Source organism: Protopterus annectens, chromosome 1.part1, assembly GCF_019279795.1.
Source record: "Protopterus annectens isolate FY-2018-M chromosome 1.part1, PAN1.0, whole genome shotgun sequence".
NCBI lineage: Eukaryota > Metazoa > Chordata > Ceratodontiformes > Protopteridae > Protopterus > Protopterus annectens.
The window spans coordinates 30,435,260-30,462,351 of NC_056726.1; the positions used below are offsets into that span (position 1 = coordinate 30,435,260).

Sequence of the window (27,092 nt, forward strand, 5' to 3'; positions counted from 1 at the left end):
TGCATGAGTATGTCAACAAGCATTTGTTCATGAAGACCCTCTTGTAGGAGATTGACATAACTGGGAGACTGTATGCCCACTCCCATTTTGCAGACATTAGCAAACCTTTTCAGCCACAGGCATTCACTTTGTGACTGTGTGATGCTGCCAGCCCAGCTAGCTGGAATTTTGTAAATAATTCTATGTCATTTGTGAATATTGCTATGATTTATACAGAACTGTATGTTATGTACTGAGCTTCAAGAATGTAACCACAGTGTACCCTACTGGAAAAGGACATAAATGTATATAAAGTATATACCTGTACAAATGTATGTTTTAATAGTAGAAGCTGGAACATACAGAGTTAACTTGCAAAACTTCAAGAAAATAAGTTGTAATCAAAATGTTTTATGATTGTGTTATCTCTCAGTTTCAATGCAACAAGCATACACAATGTCTAGAGCTAGAAGTTTTTTCTATTGTCTAGAATGTAATTTTAATTCCTAGGTTTAAAATGTAAAGTGCTTTATTGTTTCCTAGCAGCTGCACATATAACAGATATGTACTTCTCACACAGAGGTGATACAATTATGTTGGTATCTGTTAGCCTGGGAACTGAAGGCAGGTGACAAAGAGTGATGTCATCCAAGTTGACCCAGCAGTAATGTTGGATAGTAATTTAAGAACTCTCTCAGAGAAAGACTGTGCATTTTGTATTTTGTCTTGGACTTAGAAACATCCATTCATCACCATCTGCATTTGCCTTGCTAATAGTAAGTAACTAGGGCACAGTGATATCTCTTAGATATAGATAGGAATATAGTGAGGATTAGGTTAGATGTTTTCTGTATTTATTTAAGACTGTCCTGCAATGACATTTTAAAATATTTCCTGTGTTTCTGAACTCTACTGTGTTGTTTGGGCATTGTCTTGTTGGTTTATTATTTATTATAAAATATATTTAAACCTATCTTTGTGGCTGATATTTGTGAAACATATTTATGCTCTTAGAGTACTTGCATATGTATTTGGTGACACTGTACAGATCACCCGTAAATACCCTTGGTCTTGGTCACACTTACAATTTAGATAATAGTAACATTGCACAGACTGATTGCTCACCCTTTGTAAGGGCCTTTAAGAAGATGATAAGTAGGGTTTGGTGTCAGTGATTACTATCTTATAGTCAGTGCAGAAGGGAGAATAGCTAGTAAGCCTGTGCCAGCTTTCCCCAGGTGTGTGTGTATGTTTGTATATAAATCAAATCTCAAAGTGAGTGTGTGTCAGCTACTTGGCTGGGACATGAAGCACTGGTTAGAGTGAGAGAGTGCTGGAAGTCTTGCCTTGACCCCTCAGCTGAGATCTTAACACTATAGCTGTGCCAGTGGGGTGTCTTATTGGGGATCTGGAGAAAGAGGGAGATACCAGCCCCAGACTGACTGTGATCTGTGTGTGCTCTTAAGGGAAATTGTACTTTACTGTGTGTGTACTTGTCATCCTACCAATGTGTACATCCCTCACTCATGCTGTTGGTGAGGATTGAGGCTCCTTGATTACTGGGCCAGTGTAGGGGTGTCACAGCTTATACTTTGGTTATATGGATTCCAAGCAGTAGAGGACCAAGGGCTGGGACCTCCAGAGCACCACGGGTTACAGATCAGCTACTGGAGGTGGATTCCCCTATTTTGAGTATAAGTTCTATCAGTGAACCACTTAGACCCCCCCCCCCCATAATGATAATACTGTTGATGCGTACTTGGGTAATCTTGTCAATGATGGCTGAGTGTGGAATAGTGTCATACAGCTTTGCTAAGCCCAGGGGGTTGTATGCACAGATGCCCCCTCATCCAGGTCCTTAGTGACCACCTCATACATGTCCACCAGGTTTAACAGGCATGATCTTTCTTTCAGACATCCAAACTGTGTAGAGTCAACTGTGTGTTTTACATATATCTTTGCTGATCAGGTCCATGATGATTTGCCCCATGGGCTTACAGATATGGCTACTTAGGCTAATAGGTCTATATTTCCTGTGGTCAGTGGATGCACCACCTCTGTGCAACCAGTTGCCATTTTCGAGTCTGCTGAGATTCAGCCAGTGGTTACACGATGATTGCAAGGAGTTTCCAATGATGTTAGTAATATTTGTGGGATCCCATTTAGGATGCAGCTTGGGATGTTAGTAGGTCCAACAGATGCCATGTTTCCTCCTTAGAGAGGCCATTCATGGTCTGTTCTGTAGATATAGATGGTATGGGACAGGTTGTAGGGATGTCATGTGGTGCGTGGGGTGGGGACAGAGGAGTGAAGTTGTCACAGCTAACCTGTTGTCCCACAGGTTCTATGTGTGCAGGCTCATTATATGTGATATGATTAAGTACGAGTTCACCAACAATCTGGGCATTTCCTCTTAGGTTACACACGTAACTACAGAATGCCTTGTATTTGTCCTTTTGTGAAGGAGGCTAATTTTGTCACATACTTTCTTTTGCAGGACATTACAACAACACTATTTGCCTGTTTTAGCTGAGGAGGGTGGACTTCCATTTTAGGGGTCTCCCTCAGTCCTACTATCACACAGCAATGTCCACCTCTTACTGTCCAGCATACTAATGGCAGTTGTTCACAGGCAGGTTTGCAGTGCCACGAGGAGCTTGTTTTCCTCCTGTCAGGTACAGCTGAGGCTATGCAGTTGTACAGGTGCTTGCATAAAGCATTGCTGTAGAGCTCGTCATAGTTGCCTGTCGTATCTGATGGGGAGGTGCAGTCAAGCTATTTATGCCATCCCATAGGAGGATATAATTTGCTTTGCGAAGTTTATTACTGCATTTGCTGCAAGGGGGGGGGGGTTCAGATGTGAGTCTTACACTTAAGGAGACCAATTTATCGTCAAATCTCATCAGGGAGGACCTCACAGTGGAGGTGCTACAATGGTCACCCATATAGGTAAGCACCTGATGCAGTACCTCAGCTCCCCTTGTGGTGATGTCACTCCACTGGTTCCAGGCATTGTAATTAAGGACATGGACTAACTTTGGGGCAAGTGCGTTTGAGCACAAGTAACCAACACAGTTGGTGGGTAGTTACAATTACCCCAAAACATGGTGTTGTGATGTATCTTGATAGACTCAAGTAGATTCAAGTAAGCCCAATGGGTGTCCTGATTCATGGAGTTGCTCCTGTAGCTGGCAATAGCTTGGTTAGGTGACACTCCAGCAGTGAATAGCACCTAAAGGGTCTCCAGTTTCCAGGGAATCACACTGTTTAATCGATCTGGATGTGTATCTATCTTTACTGAATATGTATACACCACTTGCATTTAACTTAGTCTTGAACCAGGTGTGTGTCACTGTAACTGTATGCAACCTCTAAGGTGTTGACACCTTCCAGTGACTGGACTTTAGTAGTGTTGGCATTGCTAGCAGCATAACTGTGATGTTGTTTGAAGATGGCATTTTATCATTGGAAAGTTTTCCCGTGAGACAGCACCTATAAGATGCACTATGGAGATGTCAGCAGCCTTGGCCAGTACACAAACTCCCAGGGGTGGCAGATGAAGACTATCTGTGGCAAAGCATCAAAGTCTGTTGAGTAAGTCATCCTATGCTGACATGTAGTGGATCCCCTTACAATGACACCACGGGATAAGTCAATTATTACCTTCAACCATTTTCCATGTGTATTGAGCCATCATCTTAGGTGAAGGTGAAATGCAGCTGAAGGTTATGAGCATACTCACTGGAGACACAGAGTTTGTAGGCTCAGTCATGTGTCTGAATATCCAGTGAGGTATGTCTCAAGTTGTACACACCAACAGGAACTATAACATCATCATAACATTGCCTGATGTTAACAGACTTGCATGCATGTGTGGTATGGCGTATCCTAGCACCTAACAGACAGCTAACTGTGACATTTCCCATATGTAGCCTGGTGAGAGGAACATCAATGTGTCTTATGATGTAATCACCTATGAGTAATAGGTTTAATATTATGTTTTGCCTCAGGTGTTTGACTGATGATGGTGCTGAATGCTCTATTATGTGTACTGTGCTCTGCAGAAGTATGATTATGAGTAGTGAGCTTGCATTTGGGTTTCTGTGGTGTCTGGTAAAGAGCTCCATACATGCAGGTGTGTGCATGATGTCATTGTAGGTGGAGTAGGAGGTGAGGTGTGCATGTTGGTAAACTGCTCATTATTATATGTACTCACTGGTGTGTGAGACAGCATGGAATCAAGGTTTGTAATCTAGTCACATCTCTCACACACATCGTGTTTGTTTGGCATAGGAGTAGAGGAGTGAGGACACTTTCCACATCTCATCAGCACTCACTGATAATGCCATGCAACCACTGAACAAGCTATAAGGCCTCAATGTACATTGCAACCCCTGTTTCATATGTTGGGGTGGAAATTACTGAGATACAGATATGTCATCACAGAGAATGTCTGTAGCAGCTACTTTTTACATACAAATGTGGTGCTACAGGCTGAAGCTGATTCTGTAGGCAATAGGTGTAGGCAGAGAGGGTGAATACTTTGCAGGACTAAAAGCTTTTAAGAGTAAGTGTGGGACCTGTGGCAGCCTTGTTGTGTAGGCAGAGCCAGATTGAGGGTACCCATCCCATGAGAAATTAAGGTATATGTTTAAGGTAAGTATGTCAGCCAATGGTATCACTAACACAATAAAAGGCAAAATGCTTGATGTGTCCAAGGAAAAAGACAGGGGGTGCATTAACCATTATGTCACTTAGTTGGACAACTGCCAAGTCACTTGTTATGTCATGGTAGTCCCCTGTTAAGTTTGTGTTGGCAACCCTTGCATCTAGCACAACCTCCATATATGTATGTTACTTGTGCAGATGTGGTTGTCTGTGATATCACTAGCAAATCATTGTGGACTGTAGTCTGATATTACTAGGCTATCAATTTCAGTACACACTTCGATATTCTTTGGGAATTCAGGCTAATACATGACCTGACATTTTCTGCACTTTCTAGTGTTGTACTAGGACTAGTTAAGAGTGGTCCTATCTGTAGGCCTTTGACCTCTATTATTTAGATGCAGACATTCCAACTGTACTGCTTTGGGTGGGTAAATAGGTGATAAGACAGACATACATATTACAATTTATAATGTTGGTGTTCACATACATGTACTTTCATTGCTAGATGCAGGTGTAGTTGAACCCAGGACAATGTGTACCAAAACGTAATGTTCTCAATGCATTTTGCAGACTGAGTTACAGAGTCACTGTCATGGCAGGTGTATTTTTACATATTGTAGATATCATTCTACAGTTATCTGCTGTTACATACTGCACTTACATCTATTATTATGTGTATGGCTTTAGAGAGTTCCAGTTAAAATCCTATTTTCCATGAATGTTTTACCAAGTGTATTCTTACATGTTGTACATATAATTGCGGGTTCACCTGCTCTTAAATACCTCACTTACATCTAATCTTATGTGTATGGATTTATAGTGATGTATTTCTCTACTAGAGTGTCAATTACATTAGTATTTTTCTATTAACCTCTTAGCTGATTTGCATGGCATGGCGCGATAAACAGCATTGCTTAAACATGCTTAATAATGGGAACTTGAGCATTATTATACTTATATTAAAACACCTGCGTTAATTAATAGCTGTGTGGCTTGGCAGGTTGTTCCACTGTTCTGGAGGTGTGATGGCCCTGGGTTCAAAACAGGGCACAGGTGTACTTTTTGAATGTGATTAATATTGCTTCAAAAGCATATATATATATATATACGTAGAGCTATTTAGCATAGCTAAGCAATGTGGTGCACTGCTCCACTTTGCACAAAAAAAATCTTTAAAGAAAAGAAAATGGGGAGACAGGACAGTGGTAAAATGGGATGCAAGCAGGAAGAAAACATAGTGAAGGGCATGTAGGGATGTACAGGACAGCTGCACTTTCCAGATTTTTTAGCTGAATATGGACAGTCACCCCCAGAGAAGGGGTGACAGCAACATAATTGGTTTGTAAAGCCAATTGGACCAAAATGTGTCCAGTGGACACGTGTGCCAAATGGGAAGCTATGTATTGAACTATATATATATATATATATATATATATATATATATATATATATATATATATATATATATATATATATTTAGAACAGGTGCCCATTTTTTTCTTAATGTGAGAGTGGAATGTTGGGGAAGAGATATAGGTACATGTAGAGAAGGTAGGTTGGGAAGGTGAGGACACTTTTGCAGACAGACAAGACAAACAAGACAGCAGAGAGGGTTGGTGTGTGACACAAGAGGGGGGGTGAACACCTTGGATGGGGAGGGTGTTGTGGAATCCCAGTCCCATGAACATCAAACACAGTAGTAGTGTGACTCAAGTCCTTACTCATGGGACTGTCAGCACTGCTTCTTCACTGCCCTTGTGGAGGAAGTGGTGGATGCTAGCATCCAGGGTGAGGCTTCCCCACCAGGAAGGACAGCATGTTCTCCATCCAGTGTAGGCATGCACCGACAGTTCGGCACAGCAACCCACACTCCATGCCTGGCAGTTCCTCATGGATGACAAAATCACCCCCTCCACTTCTACTCCCAGAGGGGGGCCCACTCCCAGCCTGTGGGGTAGAACTACCTAACTCCACAGGAAGTGCAGGGGCAGCAGAGAGGGAACCACCAGGCTGAAGCCCAAATGAGCTGGGCCCCAGTGCCATGGCTGGGGAGCCAAGGTAGGTGGATTTCCAGGAACCAGGCTTTTATTTGAAAACATTACATATCAAAGCATCATCACCCTTTAGAATTTCTTAATGTTATTTCAAGTTTGGCATGTAGACCATAGATAGCTGTGTAATATGTCTAACAAATAACCCATATACCCTGTCCATTAATTGAGTGCAACCTACAGCATATTTCAGACAATGAGCAGACCAGAACAGTGACTCTTAATATTGTTAGACCCCAACATTAACTGATCTTTGAAGCTATACTACAAAGTACTACATGTTTACTTGATTTTACTTGCTTTACCATTTCAGGTAGGCAATGACACATATCTAAACATACTACATGTCGCTGGTATGTCATATTTGACTATTAAGACTGCAAACTCTGTAAATAATTTATAATAACATTATGTTATGCACTAAGTTATTACTTTGATGTTTCCCTACTTACCACAGTCTCACTTTGTCCTGGCCAGGCACCCTGCATAGGACTGGATATTGCAAACACTCTATTCCTCAGCTGTTGTAAGAGAAGCAACCATTATGCCTACCAGTTTTGCAAAGATTCAACTTGTATATTTCTAAAGTACTACCAAATATACTTACATATCTGTAGGGTCTGCCCAGCCTGAGCTTCTTGGTCCCAGGTGTCCAAGGTTGCTCTCCTCCAACTCTTCAGGTCATCATAGTGGTGACTACACTAATCACCAGTGCAAGAGATACCAGTAGCACTGGTACGTTCCCTAGCCAACTGATCTCAGGGCTCGGACTTACACTCTGAGTCCTGGTAATCTCCCTGCAGAAGCCAGGGTTCATAGTTCTTAACCAGGAGTCCAACAAAAACTTCAGACTCCTGCCCATACCACCTCTGCTCCCAAAAGCGCACTCCCTCTCCAACATCACCAGGCATATCGACAGCCAAGTAAAGACTCCAATGAATTTTTATAGGCTGCATTCCTGTCCTTACATGTCATACTGTAACTTTCAAAAAAGTGCTGCGATGCTTGGCATCACGCAAACTCATACAAACCATTTCAGTGGAGCTGAGCATCACACAAACTCGCAGAAGCCATAATTAAGCTTAAATTAGCAATGCACAAATTATGTAGACCACTGACCATGCTTAAGCAATTTTTAGCGCTGCACAACCTTTCTAAATGTAACAAGTTTTTAATTTTAAATTAAACAGGTGTTTTGAGTCACCTGACACATTTTCATAGCAATATATGTAAAATGTATGACTGCTCAGGACTCACACCCAGGACCTACTACACTATAGTCATGACTCAACCTGTCTAGCCACCTGGACAGTATAGGAAAGCAGTATATCTTCACATATACTACTAAGATGCTTGTTACAGCTGCGTGGCAAAGCCGCATGCATTTGTGTTTTGCTAAGCACAATACAATTACAATTAAATGCACCTGCTTTCTATTTTTAGATGGCTAACTGCTTTGCTAAGCACTGCACTGCTCTGCACAAACAGGGAGAATGAAAAAAATGACAATTGATTCCATCCGGTTTCTATTTTTAGATATCTACCAGATGTCTGCTGTATATGTATAAGCATAGCTCAGCATCGCAAAACATCATGCCATACCATGCAAACATCACATATAATTAAAAAAAATACTGTCCTGTGCTTACCACCTGTCCAGACATTTTCTGGACAGTCCATAAGTATGGGACAGCCTCTACACTGTTGCCTGCACAGATTCAATATATATTTCTGTTACTGTGATCTCCCTCTGCAGCATGACATAATTAATATGTATGGTGTAATGCTGAGTAGGATCCATGGCCATGTATACAGATACATTCCATCTAGGCTCTACACGAAGCCTACACAGATATTATCGAATCCTGCAGAGAGTTTTCATATTTTGACATGTCATTAACAAATGCACGTAGAGCTTTCATATTTTGCCATGTCCCTCATAAAATCACTGAGAATTACAGTCATCCAGTAAAGCAAACAATTAGAGTATCATTATCTTAGCATTTACAAAATGATAATTAATTGTAAGTGAATTAATGTTTTTTTTCTTCAGAATTCTCCATGATTTTGTTATCTTGATCAAATACCACCAGGGGAAAGATGACAGTTCTAACACTTTAAAAATCAACATTATAGTCAGCAGTAAGAAAAACATACAAATGTAGTATTCCTGTCTGTGATTATTCTAACTGCTTACAAAAACATTAGAACTGCAGTTATATTCCCAGAAAGACATTCCCTGGTATTCAGAAATGTTAAAGCTAGTGATAAGCCAATTTTACCACTGGCAGTAACCGTTTTCAATTCAGAGACAACCCTGCTGCAATCCTTACATTGAAGACATGCAGCAATGCAGTGGACTATCTCTGTGGCCTACTGAAATGCAATTGTGGCATTCCAGTGGATATGTGGTGGAGATATGAGTGCTGTCTCGTGACTTTGCATGCATGTATTTGTGTTTACCTGGGAGGTTGTAGTTTGGTGTTAGTTAAGGATTACATATGATAGGTTAGTGTGTCTGTATGTGTGTGTGTGTGTGTGTGTGTGTGTGTGTGTGCGTGTGTGCGTGTGTGCATGTGTGCGTGTGTGCGTGTGTGCGTGTGGGTGTGTGTGTGTGTGTGTGTGTGTGTGTGTGTGTGTGTGTGTGTGTGTGGAGGGGTGAATGGGATAGTTTGAGATTGGGTAGGTGGGTGCAGGATGTACTGGTGAGTATTTGTATGACAGTTTGTGTTTGCATGTGGTAAGGAGAATCCATACCTCTCAACTTCACCTAGACAAATGAGCAGTGTTTGTAATATGGGGGAGGGGTGGGGGTGGACATAGATACCAGAGACACTCTTTTAATATTATTATTTTAATTGTTTACAAATTTAAGACAACAGATTTTGCAGCAAAAATCTGCAAATGAAGAATACAATGGATGAAACTTTAATGTTTGGCAGTTGCAGTAAACACAGAGCAATTCATAGCCATACAAATTAGCCGAGAATGAGGCCTTTCTTCATTGTGGCTAATGTGCCTCTGAATTGCTGGTTTCTAAGGTCACACTAAAAAGCCTTGCCTCCTACAGCGTTACTGCTCTGGCTTGTTTCTGAAATCTGGCCATGATCAAGTGGTAATTAATTTTACTGTGATACTGTTTCTCTTCAAATTTAACTAATGGGTTCATAGGTTCATCGGATGGTACTAGGCTATTGGCCCTAGGGCCTATACAAGCCTAGCCATAACAATTCCCTGGCTATTTCTTCCCACAGTATTTACTTCTAAATTTAATAATTTTAGTTTACTTTTTTACAAAGAAAGAACTGATTCTCAAATGTGCTATACTGGCATTTTAGTGATGCAATGATACCAGCATCTACATTCTTAACCATGAGCATGATCCAGTGTTCTTCATAATTTCCCCACCTAATACTGCAGATCTATGTTCATGAGGTCTGATTAAGGCAGTTATTATGACGCATACCTTTTTTAATGTCATAGTTTTCACAAATCTATGTTGTGATATGATAGTTTTATAAGGCATAATCAAGCAGTACAATGCATGCATAATTAGCAAAACAGTCTAGCTGTTGAGTAGCAAGCAGCAAGCCAATCTTGTGACTGGACTGTCAAATAGTAATACATCTGTATGCTGGACTGAAAAATGTTAATGTGTGCCAACAGTATAAAAGCCATGTCTAGACTATGAACTTATTACTGTCACTCCTTCTAGATTTTATATTTCATTTTGTACTCTGGGGTCTCACATACTATGGCAGGTGGTAATACTTGTAGCAGGAAAGGCAGCCCAATTTCTTGGTACAGCTGTTGGAACAGCAGTAGAGATGTGCGTTTGGTCACCATTCCCTGACTAATTCAGTATGGTGTGGCCTGCCAGATGATGCCATCCATGGGTAGGCACCTTACTGACAACCATTCCTTTATGAAAGACGGCAAATAGTGTCACCACTGCCCGGTGCCTGCATAGCTGGAAAAGATGCAGTATTTTGCCTGGTGTGGCTCTCTCTGTTAGTAAGACAATCAGGTATTGTACACTTTAAACCTAAATAAACAAATCGTGAAAGTATTACAGGTTTCAACATAATGGTTTAATGTTTGATGATCTTACATCTGCAAGACATTGAAAAAGCTATAGTTTACTTATCTGATGACTGTTTCCTGGAGGACGATTAACTTGTGTCTATTTGCCTAGCAAGACTGACTGTATGAGCCTTGAACCACAGCAGCCCTAGACACTTCTCCTTCTATTAAAACAAACGATGAAGTAAGCAAAACTTAGTATAAATTGTAATACAAATATATTGTAACTTTAAATCAATCAGCTAATTAGATCCAAAGGTTTTCAAGGAATCAGTCCACACACACATAAATATAGCCCATTTTGAAATTGTGTAGTTTTTTTATATAAAATGGCATTTGGAAATGTATGTTTTGCTTACAGTTATTTAGCACAACGTAATGTGTGAAATATACATTTGTTGCTTAGAAATGTTTCTACAGATTTTCTTTTACTATTTCACAATTTACATGGCACATGTATTGGCTGCTTCTTATTACTTTGATGTGGACGATACTGGTATTACTAATAAATACTGCATTCCAGGAGTAGTTTTATACCATATTCCATATGTCCTCCCGGAGGTAGGAATCACTGTAACGGAGCTCACCAAGTGCTTATTGGTACTTGAGGTTTTATCTGTTATTATCTTTTACGCCCTACATTCCATGTAGGGGTGTTGCTATGACTCAGCACTCTAACCCCACCCTCACTAAACAGCTGGCATTCTACTCAATTCAGGCTGTGTGTACCTGCTGCAGTGCACAGTCCCATGGACAGTGAATCATACTGCAGCAGCATGCTTTGGGTGTTTAGACACGTCAGAAGATCATGCATGTCAGTTCAGTGATGTCCGTTTACATTTTACAGATATTACTATGCAGCTTACTAGAGAGGACTGAGTCCAGAAACTGCAGCTGCTGCTGACGATGCATACCTGTATGTGACAATTTGTTGTGTCAATGCATCAGTCTCTTTTCTTTTTCACTTGTTACCATTACCTGAAATTCACTCGTGAGAGTACATATGTTCATGTCATATCAGTACACGGGCAAGTACTTTTGTGCAATCAGGACCAATCAGTTCTGTATTTAGAGGTACAGAGTTTTGTACAAAGTTTTGTTGTTGCATTATAGTGGAACCTATTCAACCACCTCAAGCATCTGTAATGAAGTCACGTTCTCACATTACCTCAGGTAGATATTCTGAAGTTGAAGGCCACTGTTAAAAGAGGGTTCAGCATATACAGCAGTATATAAACAGTTATTTACTGAAAACTGTAACTATACTCAAATCTGACCATTCCTTAATACAAACTCACTTTGCTCTGGTACTCAGTAACCATTTGAAATGTTGGGACCTCTTAGAGAGAGTTCTGACATGTGAAGAATGAATGGCTGATAGAATTAACTTACATACATATACTAAGTCTGAGATGCAGTTTATTGGAATATTCTCTTTTGTCAGAGGTATGATGATCTTGGAGTTGATCTATATAAGTGGAGGGGTATCCCCCCCTGCAAAAATCATTTTTAAGGAGAAGAGTGATTTTTAAAATTTGTCCTTCTCCTGTGTTTTCGATCTTTTTTTTTTTTTTACTTTTTGGCACCTTGCATTTCGAGTGCCAACATTTGAAATGGGAGCCATTTAACCACCCATTCAGCTATTCCATACAGTCCCTGAAGTCACTATCCTTTTAATGTTCCTTATCTAGTGTCTCCTGCTACACCCATATTCACTAACAGTCCTCTTATCCTCTATGGTTCCCCCTTTTCCATCTATGTGTAATTTTTATAAAAGATGCTTGTTGTCCATGAGACACAACTATTGTTTGCATTACATAAACTCTGCTCTGGGAAATCCCTTTTTCCAACTGCTATCTAGTCAGTTGTTGTTTAGAAAACCCTCAGTTCTCATCCTTCTCACAATGCCGTTGTTGCTGTGTTATACTACTCTGGTATGTCACATCTATATATGGCACTGCAGAAGAATTTATGACTACTGGCAGATCATATGTATGCACTTGCTGGTGGGATGCCACAGACCCATATAACTGGCATAACACATGTAATATGCAAAGTATACCAGAATGTTTTCAAGCACGTTAAGGGGAGCAGCCAGTGATGAAGTATCAACAGAAGCCTTGGCTCTCTCCATGCTATAGTACCCCAACAAACATTGATAAGTTATAATGCTTCTAAAGGAGTCCCTGAAGAGTTGGGTTACTCTTTTGAGCTCTGTAACATAATATTATGCATGCAGGTTGGTCAGTTCCACAAATTAATGAATCAAGTGAAACTCATTTATAACATAGCAGGGGATTAACTAGCATTTGCTTGTGTTTAATTATTACATTATAAATATACTTCTTGTAGTAATACTCTGTGCCTATGTTTATCATGGCAGTTTGTCTTTGTTCTCTTCTACTTCTAGTCTTACATCTATTGTGTAGAATAGTATATATATAAAGAACATCTGCTAACAGGAACACTGAGAATTTCTAATGCAAGTAGCAGGTATTGAATCTGTGTCTGTGTTAACTCACATCAGATTAATATTAGATATTATAATGCCAGTAATTAGATGTGTGTCTGTAATTGCTTGCATCATCTAACCCAACAATAATTGTTTTATTTCAGATGTTTATTGTCTTTGCTTTAAGGCCTAAGTTGTGGCTGAAAATAGTCCAAGGATCAGTCCACTGTACAACTTAACAAGTTAACAAATGTTACATAAATAAATGAATAAATAAATGTTGGCAGAGCACAGCTCTGCATCAAATCCTTATTTAGTCTGTGCTATGCTTTATTAATGAAGTACCTTTAATTATTCATGTTGTCACTTTACAAACCTATTCTGCTAGACTTGTCATACAGAACCGTACTTACCTGGATCCATATAGGTTCTTCTGTGGGACCTGGGGCAGTCAGATATTCTAGGTTTCCATTCCTTTCATAAGTGAAGGTGGTTCCAGCGACCTTATAATCACCTTTCCACTGAATAGTGAATTTGCCATTAAGGTAATACTTTTCAGGATCTTTGCTTCGGATTGCAAGGAAATTGCCTGCTTCAGCCACTTCTTCTACTTTAATATGCCTTGCTCCTTTTGGAATTATACCAACATCCACATAACCTGGAATACAATGTAGATGCCATGCTAAACGTTAATATTCTGATGCAACCTTACTGTAGACATCCTTAAATATAGCATTGATCCAAACCAAAGGGTAAACAGGTCACACAGACAAACCATTCAGTAAAAAACTGCAGGAAAAACCCAGCCAAGCTAGAGTTTTCACTATGTAATACTACAGTCTATACCCTGCCTTCATGGAGTGTTATTGCACTGAAAAAAAAGTTTCAACAATTTATACTCTGCCTGCTACAGCTCATAGGTCATGGTTAATAATAAAAAAAAGATAGATTTTCCTTTTTTTTTTTTTTACTTTTAAACTGTAGCAAGCAGATACTTCAGTTTAGACAATGCATGGAATGCTACAGAGCTCATGTCTGACTGCAAATGTGCTACCAGTTTCTAAAAGCCAGTATTGCATTAAATAGAGATCTACATTGCTGATCACACTCTCCCAACACTATTCACCCAGGGTAGTTGACCCTCTCACCTCACCCTATCTATGCTACTGCAACTAGCTATACTATATTCATCATTAGGGAATTGCTTGACTGTGCTAAAACATTGCTGCACTGGGCTCTTCAAGGAAATCCTTTTATACCAAAACATCATGATCAGGTCACTCTGGTCATAACCAGCTTACTGTGCATTCAAGAGAAGTATAGCAAGAAATCCATCTCAACAGTAAAGCTGGAGAGATGAATTTTGACATGTAAACTGAGACTACATAACTAGTTTATGATCCCAGACACTTGATTACAGTTTTCTTGTAGTACATGGAGCTTTACCTGTACCTCTGTACTACAAAAGTTACCAAAAAAGTGTAGGGCCACCAAGTATTTTTTGGAAACTTGTAACACATTTATCATTGCTATCCAGAGGGCATCTACCACAGAAAAGCAGAAGTACAAACAGCTTTAAAACCTACTAAACACTTTTTCATCTTTTTTTTTCCTTTCTGGAGAGCTGAATGAAGTGTTTAATAGATGCTAAAGCTGTTTGCTCTTCCCTCGGGTCTTTTGTGGTGGCTGCTACCTGCTGTTTATGCTATAATATATAACTAGAGATTAACAGAGTTGAGATGTGCTAAACAAAGTATGTTAAGCTGCCGATTTTTTCCTTGATTTTGGAATGTAACTGCAAACCGTCATACACTTACTTGATATCAGAAAGGTGCATGATAAGGCTATTTTTCCCCAATTTTGGAGTATTCACAGCATGGTTCGTGTACCACACTGTATAAAAGATACGTTAACTCTGTAATTTGCCCAATACACACCAGTCCTTTACTGTAGAGGAACACCAGTGTGCACGCATGCGCGCGCGCGCGCACACACACACACACACACACACACACACACACACACACACACACACACACACACACACACGCACAAAATAAAAAAAAAAATCTCTATATTGCCTTTGGAAAGAAGGCAGTCAGTCCATCCTGAAATCTCTCCATCAGATGTACAGTATTACTGTGTTCATTTCATACATGTGTACAACACATAGTGTTAACTTCACACAATGATAAATAGAAATGCTTTAAGATTCTGTGCCAATTAAAATCTTTATCTTTCACTAGTTTTGTTTGAGGAAGTATCCTATTTACAGCGTGATGGCGTAGCTGTGGGCACACCCTGTGCCAATAGCTATGCCAACATGTTTTTAGCATTCTGGGAAGAAGAGATACTGTTCCCCATGGAGTACTTTCATAGATTTGTGCCTTTTTATCAGTGTTTTGTGGATGACATCTTTTTTATTTGGACAAGTAACATGGATCAGTTGCATAAATTTGTAGAACAGATGAATGTTGCCACCACTTATTTGAAGTTTACTATGTTTTCCTCTCTTGTAAAGGTGATATTCTTGGATATTTTTGTGGAAAGGTTGAATGATGGTTCCTTTAATACAGGAGTGATTAGGAAAGAGTGTCATAGGAACACACTCTTACACATACAGAGCATGCATCCTAATTGCGTTTTCTGTAATGTGGTGAAAGGACAAGGAATGCGTTTCTCTAGATTGAACAACACTGATATAAGTTACTCATCAGAGTTGCTCAATCTGAAGAATAGATTTTTACAACGAGGATATGGTCAACATGACCTAAATATAGGGTTGCATGATATCGATTCCCTTAGAGTAGATAGAGCTAAGCTCTATTTCTCTAATAGTAGAGATGTTGAGAGAATTGTATACCCAACTCAAAATCCAGAGATTATGATACCTATGTTCTATACCACAGAGAATAAAAAAAATTTATGAGATTTTTAACAAACACTGGGATGTCCTTATGACAGATCCAGACATTAGCAGTATTACTGGATAGAAACCTAAGTTTAGGTATAAGAATAAACGCAATTTAAAAAGGATGCTCTGCTATCAACATGTTGATAAGAGGGCCGCATCTAGATCAGTGACCAATCCATGTGGTGAATGTAGTTTCTGCTCTTACATAGATAAGACTGGGAAATTTGTACACCCTGATACAGGGATCGAATACAGCTTTAATTGTTCAGCGAATTGTAATACCCAGCATGTAGTCTACCTTGCTCTCTGTATAATCTGTCAGTCATTTTATATAGGGAAGACAGATAGATATTTCAAGAATAGAATCAGAGAGCATATTTATAATATCAGAAAGGTTTGGCTACTAATGCTCTAGCTAAACATGTTATTTTGACAGGACAGGAACATACTTTTAAATTTATGGTAGTTGAGGTCATACAACTGAATTCCTGGTGGGGCAATGTAAAGAATATTACTGAAGAAAAGGAAGTCAAGTGGAATATGTGCCTAAGAGCTGACATGGGCAAGAGACTAAATGAGAGGGCTTCTATTAGACCCTTTCTCAAGTCCAAGAGTATGCGTGTTAGGTAGTTTATTTTAAAGTTTGTATTTTCTTTTATATACATTTTTGAGAGTCTCAGCATAGTCATTTGGTGTTGGTGACAGCTTTTTAGTGTTGATAACAATTATTGTTGCATTAATTGTATATTCTTTGCCCTGGGGATGTTTGTATACAAGTACACACTGATGCCTAGATGGTCTGCATTATGTTTTGTATAGGAAGTAGTATATATGTTTGTTTCTATCTTGGTTCCTTTAATAGGGAGTCATTAATTGAAAGTGTGGCATGATGTCATAATTGTTTTAGTAAAGGTATTTAAGGATCCATTAAGTAGTAGCACAATGTTTAATGCTCTGAGGAAGCTGAACTGTGAAAGTGCTTACCATCTGTGTGCACGAAATAAAGCTGCTGTTTTGGATACTACAACTGAGTTTAATTCGATTTGAACTAAGCTGCATGGTTGTCATCACTGCTTCATACTCTGTTGCTATTTTATCTTTCCTTTGTAAACAAGAAAGGTTAGAATTGACCAAAATGTAGATTAAGTGAAGGGGTTTAGGAATCTAAAGTGAAGATCAGGGAGGAAGATTACATTGGGCAGGCTTTACCGTGTATGTATACACTTGAAATTAGTTTACATGTTGTTCAGACATGTATCATGCTATGCAAATATGCCAACTTTATTATTCATCAGACAAGTAATGGAGTACTTTCTGAGATTATGCTAGATTCTCTTCCTCCACTCATTATTAATGTGCAATAGGAGAAAGAGGTGAAAATAAACTAATGTGTATGAAAGTCATTATTGGGATAAAATATTGTGGATTATGAAAAGCAGCCTAATTTGCTGAAACTGTCTATGCAACACAGTTGAGTCCAAAGTTTTGAAAAGCATTAGCTTCAAGGCAGATATCACATCTATTACTGATGTATCTACAGGTAACATGCAAAGTAATAAAACAGCCTAAAATAAATCAAGGTCATTTGGCTGTTTTAGACCATAAAATATTTTTGTTGATAAAGTGAATGCACAAGTGTGCAAGTGTGAGCATAGACAGTGTATCAATTACAGACTCATTATTAAAGTAGTTGTGCCTGAAGTTGTGCTTAACATAGTGGTAAAAAAAGTAAATATCAACATAAGTGAATACTAAGTGTACACAGTTTGTATTCAAGAACATCCCTACCACATTTTTCATGCTTGTTAGTCACTCAGAAAGATTATACTAAGTGTACATGCAGTCTACACTTTGTGGTAACCTTTATGAACCCCCCTCAGTATTTAAAGCTGCAAAAAAATCAGTAGGAAAATTAAAATTTGGAGGAAGAAGGTGCACGTGTGTTACGCTTGTGTTGTCTGTTCACTCAGAACAGTGTACACTTAGTGTACGCAGTGTGGGCATTAATGATTCCCAGGGAGTGCCTGTGTTTTCTAATACAAAGGACTCAAAATACCTGTTTGGCACTTAAATCACCTGAGTATAATTTTCATCCTCTGTGCATTAAAAATTATAGCTCTGACATTTAAAAATTATAGTAGATATTCCATAACAACAGGACATATCTTTATTTTAAAGAAATGAGGTTCTTCATCTAAAGATTTCTTATAATTCATGTTAATGAGCATTTCTACATGTTTTTTTTGTTATTTAATAACATATGAGCACTTACATGTACACAAAGAAATGTTTAATATGAGGACAGAAATCGTAGAGCTTTGCCTAAATCATACCAGATGAGAAGTGCACATCTGAGTTTATATCTTTCAATAAGGGGATATTGTTTTACAGAGTACAGTGCACAATTGGCATGACAATATGAATAGTTAGATTTTAAGATATGTACTCAAAACATTTTTCAACTACTGATTGTACGTTGAGACATATATCTAACTCCTCTTCGGGAACATAAGAAATGACTGCAGTAGATTCTTGAATCTTATTGTGCAAAGGCTGCATGAATATCTTTCCTTATTAACAAAAATATATCCATCCATCCACAACCAGTTTTCCCATCTTTCCACATGGGGTGGGTTACCACTTCAACAGTCACAATCATCGAGAACCAAGTTTCACACTGCTGGGTGTCTAGCCTCAAACTAGTGAACCTCTTGGTATATATCTGTATCTATATATATCTACACACACACACACACACACACACACACACACACACACACACACACACACACACACACATATATATATATATGTAGATATAGATAAATCTACCTACATATCTATAACTATACCTATGTGTGTGTGTGTGTGCATGTGTGTGCATAAATATATATATATATATATATATATATATATATATATATATATATATATATATATATATATATCTATAGATATGTATATAAAATCTAGCTATCTATGTATATATTGATATACATATATATATATATATATATATATATATATATATATATATATATATATATATCTACTTTAGGTTGTCAAAGTTACACATCACAGAACTACTTTAAAAGAACAACACCACTACAGCAACCAAGTTATACTTCCCCGATATTTATTTAAGTGAACTACTTTAAGTGAAGCTACAAGTATGCAATGTTTATGTACCGTCTGGTATGCCATAGTGCTTGTATACATGAGGGTTGTATTATGGCACTGCTGATAATGTTTAGGAATGATTGCAGTATGGGAGAGGTAATGTTTTTCTTATGTTTGAAAAGTATTTGCACAGTGCTCCTATATTGTATATGGAGATCACTGTACAGCGATCAGGAAATATACCCTTTTCTTCACTGTAGTGCAATCTCAGAATTGGTAAATATAGTTTGCAAGGGGTGTTGGGGGCACAGCCCCCCACATGGGGTGTGCAGGGGAGCTTAACCCCCTGCAATAATGTTAGAGAATGAGTTGTTTTTTTATACATTGCTTTTCTTTTGGTAATGTGTGTTTCTGATTAGTGTACTTTCAGTGTTGTAGTGCTTCGGTGTAGTGGTGTCGCTCTTTTAAAGTTTGGTGATGTTTAAATTCAACAACTATCAATCTTGAAGCCCACAATCTTGAAAAATCATAATCTTGACACCATAATATTGAAAGACCAAAATGATGAAGTCTATAGTGTTCAACTCCTGGACTTTCTCCCTTGAAGGACCCATGTTAACATTTGTTCTTGTATTTCCCCATGGAAGGGAAATTCAGTATTCAATATTTTTAGACACTGTGATCGTTAGCATTTTGGTCTTTCAAAACTATGGTCTCAGGACAGTAATTTAAGATTGTGAGAGCATATATATATATATATATATATATATATATATATATATATATATATGTGTGTGTGTGTATATATATACATATATATATATATATATATATATATATATATATATATATATCTATATATATATATATATATATATATATATATATATATATATATATATATATACACTCACACACACAACGCACACACGCACACACACATTGATTGATTTGCTGACTGGAAAAGTCCGACTGTGCAGTGTTATTTTCAGAGTAGTCTCAGAGCAAATCCTGCAGTATGAAAGTAAAAAACATTTCCACATAAATTATCCCCTGGGATTATTATGGAACATGTTCTAACTGCAATCTGTTAAGCTACAAATATCATCACTATGGGCCCCAACATGACCCAGGATCAGCTCCAAATGCACCCTGTTTGAACCACTTTTAAAACTGTGCAGTTTAAGCATAGTCATAGGATATATTCCTGAGGTATGGAAACTGGCCATTCCTATAGCACGCCGTACAAGGGATTCCACATCAAATCCCAGGAACTATAGGCCCATCACCCTAACAAGCCTAATTTGCCCATCTGTAGAACATATTATACCTGATTTCATAAACTTTAATATAAAAATGTTATTGCGTAAACCCACAACAATATGATTTTGCAGAGGTAGATCATTGTTTAATATACTTCTTTGATAAAGACACTAAAGCTGTAAATAATATTCAGTATATAAGCATGCCTAGAACAGAATATTTTTTACACTAGTCTCCATACTGGTTAAGTAAATAAAAGGCTTAAATAGCAATCCTTATGTTATCAGTTGGATAGAGAACAGACTGACAGAGAGAACACGTACTTAAAGATGCCACCACAGAAGGGAAAAACGTGATTAATGGCATTCATCAAGGCTCAGTGGTGGGATTCCTTTTGTTCAGTATCTATTTCTCCGATTTTCAGATCACTAACTCAGACATACAGCTTACTAAATTTGCTAATTGCTACAAAATGGGTGTTGTTCACCCAACAGCCAGTACCAGATTATTACAGCAAGAGGACATGCAAATAAATGACGTATTAGAAATGGGCCTAAATCAGATACAAAAGTGTAACAGTGTCACTTTTGGTAAACAAATCTTGACATCATCTTATAGAACAGAAGCAACTTGTTCCAGACTGATATAGTTGTCAGAGGTGTCTGAATGTTTGTAGACAACTCCAGATCCTTTGATCATCACAAATCAACAATGACCAGAAAATCCTTCTATATAGCCCAATTAATGACTGAAGCTAACTTGGTCATGTCAAAAGAAGTTAACATTTCTTTTTATCTATTGTGATCTGGCCATTTATAAACTATAATGTTGCTTTAAGCATGTATGTATCTATCCAAACACATCATGCAGCTACAATAACTCCAGAAGTTGCTAACTAAAGATCCTCAGCTACCAAACCATGCTTGAGTTTGTGTCCCTACACTCTCTCTCGCTTTTACAGAATATTGTATGGTGATATTTATCTAGCATTCTGTGCTGTTAAGGACCCATCCTTCCATGATCTCCTACATCTACTCAAAATATATGGCTTCATGAACACTCAAGTAAAAGATGCAAATCTTCATCAACAGATAAGTCATGACAGTGTGACAGATTAATTACTCGTTTACTGCATCTCTGGAATAATCTTTTCCATATAAAACAGGGGAATTGCCCTTTAAGGCTGAACCTATAACTCAATGACAGATTAACTCAGTGTACATCTGTAGCAATGAAAGTTAATCATGACATCATGCAGTTTTCAAAATATCTGAATGAGAATTGTCTTCAATAAAATTGTACTATGAATAAACTGGATGAGACATCCATTATATATTGAGCTAAACAAGTCTATTAATAACATTACATATCAATATATTGTACAGTATACAGACTGCTATTATATAATTTGGGAGTATAGTAAAAACATTTTTTTAAAGATGAAGAGCAAAATAGATATTGTAGCGTTGGAAATTCAGTTGCTTTCTTTGCAAAGTATACTGCCTAGCAAGAACAATTTACATGAAGTGTGAACCGCTGGTACATTATAACTACAAAGTTGCAGCAACAGCAGAAGTTTGGTAATAAATGCTCAGGTAGTTTAATAACAAAGGTTAGCTGTAGGTAAGGTGATAATTTGCAAAGTGAGGAAGAATGAAGAACACGATCATTCATTAGTAAACAGGAATCGGGTAAAGTCAAATAAAAGGAGAACAATGGACATCGGAAAACAATACCTATTACTTTTGTATCATCTCAAAAGTCATCCTTTACCTGTGATTACACTATCAAACAGAGTAATGCATTTAACTGAATTTTTCCTTCTGGTTCTACTACTAAAAATATTGAACTGTTATTGTCTGGTTATATTTAGCTTGATGATAACGTTTTGTTTTTTTCATTTAACTGAGTAAACCCAATTGGCAAAAGTGTCTTCTTGTTGTAATCTAGGAAAACTGTCTGGTTAAATGACTTTGTCTTATAAAGTAGTGTTATATGCACATAATGGTATTGGAATCACGAGTCAGAATTCTGTATAAGAGAATTCTAAACCAAACAATCTGAACAGCCTCAAAAAGATTTTTTTTTAAATCTCTTTATTCAAGTTTAACAAAAACTTTGACTAAACTATGTACAATGCTTAACAAACAATATCAACAACTATATACATTTGTACAATTTTGCCCATACATCAGAAAGAAAATACAAAACTTAAATGACATTAGGATAATATATGATCAAATGACATCTTCAAATATTCCATAAAGTAGGGGTAAAGTTTCATGCTGTAAATTTAGTTCTTGTGAGCGGATAGGTATTTAATAGCTAGGAGTTTATATCCATCCCATTAAAGTACAGACCTCTCCTTCCAGTTGAGTGTAATATATTATTTAATTAACATGAAAAGAGAAATTAAGGGACAAAGTTGTAATTTAGACAACCCGGGGGGGGGGCTATGTAATAGAGTGAACTTCCAGGACAGGGTAGATTTCTCATACCCTATCTTTTCCAATTGAGCCCTTAAGGAGCACCAAAACATATGAGTACATTTGCAGCTCCAGAAGATATGGATAAAGTTGGCTTTTTGATTAGGACAGAATGTGCATAGTGGGGGTGTTTGAGTAGATTTTATTTAATATGAATGGAGTAAGATAAGCATTATTTAATAACATGAGCTGAGTATACCTACGTTTCTTAAGAGGGATAAATCTAGAGGATATTTGAATGGATTTGGACATTTGACTGGTTGAGACTGAGGGATCATGGTCAAGCCAGCATTTAGAATGAATGATCTCCTTTTGAGTTTGAGAACTAATAAGCTTATATGTGCCAGAAATCATTTTCTTTTTAAGAAAGAATACATTACAAAGAGATTTACAAGAGCTAATATCATTTGAGGTCAGGATAGGCTCCTCCAAGATGTCTTATAATGATTGTGTACTTTTTGGAAAGGTTCATCTGAGTCCTTGTATCCAATATGGAATCATGCTTCAATGGAAAGAAATCTAAAACAGATTTGTCTTTTAAAAGAGGGTACTGGTCTAGGTTAATCATTTTTGTTCAATTTGAGGTTAGGATTAAGGTGAATTTACTCTGCTGCAGTTAATAATATCATAATATAATTTAAAATCTGGTAGGCCAAGGCCCCATTTTTCTTTGGGGTAAGAAAGCGTTTTATAGCTAATTCTAGTAGATTTGGGAGACCATAGAAAAATTGAAAGGGAAGAGTGTAAAGACTTAAAAAATGCTCTGAATCATTATGTTAGAGGCATTAAAAATATAAAGGAATCTAGGGAGGATGTTTATTTAAATTGCTGCTATTTTAGCGAAGAAGGGAAGTTTGAGTTTCAGCCATCTATTAAGGTCATTTCGAACATTCAACCAGAGTTTTGTAATATTATTATTATAGTAATGGGCAGCATCCTGATGAAATGAAACTCCTAAGTATTGTAGACACTGATTAATACTAATGTCTATGGATGAAATATCAAAGGGAAATTGGCAATGAGAGTTAATGGGAAAGATTAATGATTTCTCAGGTTTAATTTCTAATTAGAGAGTTTACAAAAGGTATTAAAGGAAGATAGAATTTTCTGAAGATCTGAACTGGGAAGAGAATAGCATAGGTTTAAGTCATCAACGTAAGCTGATAGAGGAAGGTACCAAAGAGAACAGAGATGTGATGAAAAGTTTTTTGAGTAATTAAAAGAAAAAGTAATTCAATATATAGGTTAGATAGATAGGAGGATATTGGGCAGCCTTGTCTCCCCCCAGTCCTAATATCAGTCCTAGAGGATAACTGCTTATTAAATTGTAGAGTTGTGTGCGCCTTAGAGTAGAGGGTTTTAATAGTCTGGATAAAGGCCTGGGGTATGTTGAAGTGTGGAAGAATTGCAAGTAAAAAGTCAATGTTGAGTCAATTAAAGGCTTTAGAAGCATCAATAGCCAGGTTATATATGGGGCTACTGGTAAAGTTAGAGAGGGATAGCATTGCATCAAGAGTAAGAGTGTGGTCAAATGTTTGTCTATGTTGTAAAAAGCCCGATTGTTTAGGGGAAATAATATGAGTAATGACAGATTTAATTATATTAGCTAGTATGGAGGCAAAGATCTTTATTTCAAGGTTAATCAAGGAAATGGGTCTATAGTTCCAAGGATTTTTAAGGTCAGAATTTAAGTTAGGAATAAAAATTGTTTTAAATGCATTTAAATGGATATCCCTGATTCCGAATTGAATGACATAATTAAATAGTTGTAGTAAGATACTGGATAATTTAGAGGTAAAGGCTTTATAAAATTCTACTGTGAAACCATCTGGGCCAGGTGCTTTATTATGTTTAAGATTATTAATTGTAACAATTATTTCTTGCAGAGTGATATGAGAGGATAGAAGTTCTTGTTGTTCTCTATTAAGTTTGGGAAAGTTTAGTTGGTTTCAAAAAGGTTCTAACTGTAATGTATTAACGGAAAAATATGAAGGGTTATACAGATGGGTACATAGGGTTTCAAAGAGTTTAATTATATCATGATTATTTTGAAATGTTTTACCTTGGTATGCTATTTCTGAGATAATAGGACAGGATTTATTTTGGTTTATTAATCTAGCTAAGAATTTAGAGGGAAATTGTGCCCATTCTGGATAATTGGCCAAGATTTTAATTTCTTGAAAAGAAAGGTTTTCAGCGTGTACAGAGTAAGTTTCTCTTGTAGGTGAGTTAGTTGTGTCTCTGTCTCTTGTTTAAAGTTTGTTTGTAGGTCCAGTTCTAGTTTAGTGATTTTGTCTTTAATTGTTGATTCTTTAAGGAGGAGTTTTTTTCTTATAGAAAGAAGCTTTACTTATAAGGAACCCTCTAATCACGGTTTTGTGGAGGCTCAGTTGATATCTAATGGGAGTTTATTGGAGTTAAGTGAAGGGAATGTTTCAAAAGGGAGTCTATTTCCTGAATTATGTCATTCTTATTTAAGAAACTAGGATTATAGACCAAAGATAGCCTCTGTTGCTAATAAGAGATTTAGTAGACCAGTCTATATTAAGGGACATTTTAGAATTTTCTGAAAGAAATCTGGGATCATTATAGAAGGAGTTATTAAAATTAAAAAAGGCACTAAAGATTAGAGTACCACAGTGAGGAACTTGATTTTTGTGGCAGATCTCAACAGGCCCCAGAGAGAATCCACTGCATATGCCTCAGGTATGAAGGCCTATTTGTGTGCATCAATACTTATAAGTCCTCTATACCTATTAGTGACTATAAAATTTACTGAAAATGTCTCACTTACGTTTTACAGGTATATTAGCAATTCAATATTCACATCCATCTGCACAAGGTATGTACTTAAAGTATTACTTTTTATCATGGTCATATTTATAAAATTCAGTTGCATGAATACTTCTGCTGCTGGGTCATACGTACACCAGGCATTTTGTGCATTGGTGTATTCAAAGGTGATTTCCTATCCAGTATCAGTACTGTGGAACTACCCCTACTTGATGTTAAAGGATCTGAAGCCTCTGATAATGATAGTAGAGATAAGCTGTCACCATCAGGGGAATACAGAGTGCGTGTTGGATGCAGAGAATGTGAGCCCTGCACCCACAGCACAAACCATGGACACAGCCTCTGTGTCTGTGGATACCCAGGCTACCCACACCTCACAAAGGGGAAAGGTTAATGGGGAAAGTATTCATCAGGGAAATGTGCTGGTCCCAAGTAGACAGATGTCAGAGTCTGTTTGTAGTACTTAATGACAGAAAGGTCTACCCAGCTGGGTGGGTAATGTTACTCAATGTACGCATGGTTACTGCTCTCATCCTGAGGTTGGAGTGTCAGTCATCACTACCCAACATATGTGCAAGGCCACTGCGAATGTGCAGGCTAGTACACTCTACCACAGCCAAGGCATGAGTGGGATGACCTGTCAGAGTACATGACCCATATGTTTGATTGCTTGGATACATTTGATCACTCAGTGGAATGTGCAGTGACTTTTCTGGTTTATCTGCCAGAATGACGGTCCACCTATGGAGTTGCTCATCTGGTACATCTACAGATAGTAACCAGCATGGCCATGGGTGACCAAGATCCTGCTCCGACAGTGCTAGCAGTTTCACAGTGGCATCTGTTGTGGAGGTGTTGGATTACTCTAGCAAACAGGTTGACAGAGACAGATCAATAAAGCTGCTATATGCAGACTATGTGTCATTATATGCAGACTCTGAACAATAACTTCAGAAGATGATATGCAAAACTGAAGGCACATGGGATGAAACCGAGTATAGATAACACAGTGGCAATGGCAGCAAATGTGGGAAATAAGAAGAAGATGAGAATTGAGATAAAAGGGGAATTAGTGGAAAAGGTTAGGTGGTTGAAGAGAAGGGAAGAGTGAATGAGTTGGTCAAAGCTGGACTCAGAAGGGCTTTAGCCAGCTGAAACAGAATGCCAAAGGTAAGTCTGTGACAGAAGAATGTAGAAAAAGCTGAAGCTTATGGAGTATAAAACAGTGCTGCGACCAGTACTACTGTGTGGTATAAATACCTGGTCAGTGAGCTGAAAAT

General features: G+C 37.7%; 1 protein-coding gene across 1 annotated transcript in view; it reads right to left on the reverse strand.

Annotated features, from left to right (window-relative positions):
- The window catches only part of ADAMTS12 (ADAM metallopeptidase with thrombospondin type 1 motif 12), a 2,672,119-nt gene that overhangs the window by 764,867 nt on the left and 1,880,160 nt on the right, over window positions 1-27,092 (reverse strand). Inside the window, exon 13 of the mRNA XM_044085381.1 lies at window positions 13,650-13,894. Coding sequence (XP_043941316.1) covers window positions 13,650-13,894 — 245 coding nt within the window. The remainder of the gene's footprint in view (window positions 1-13,649; window positions 13,895-27,092) is intronic.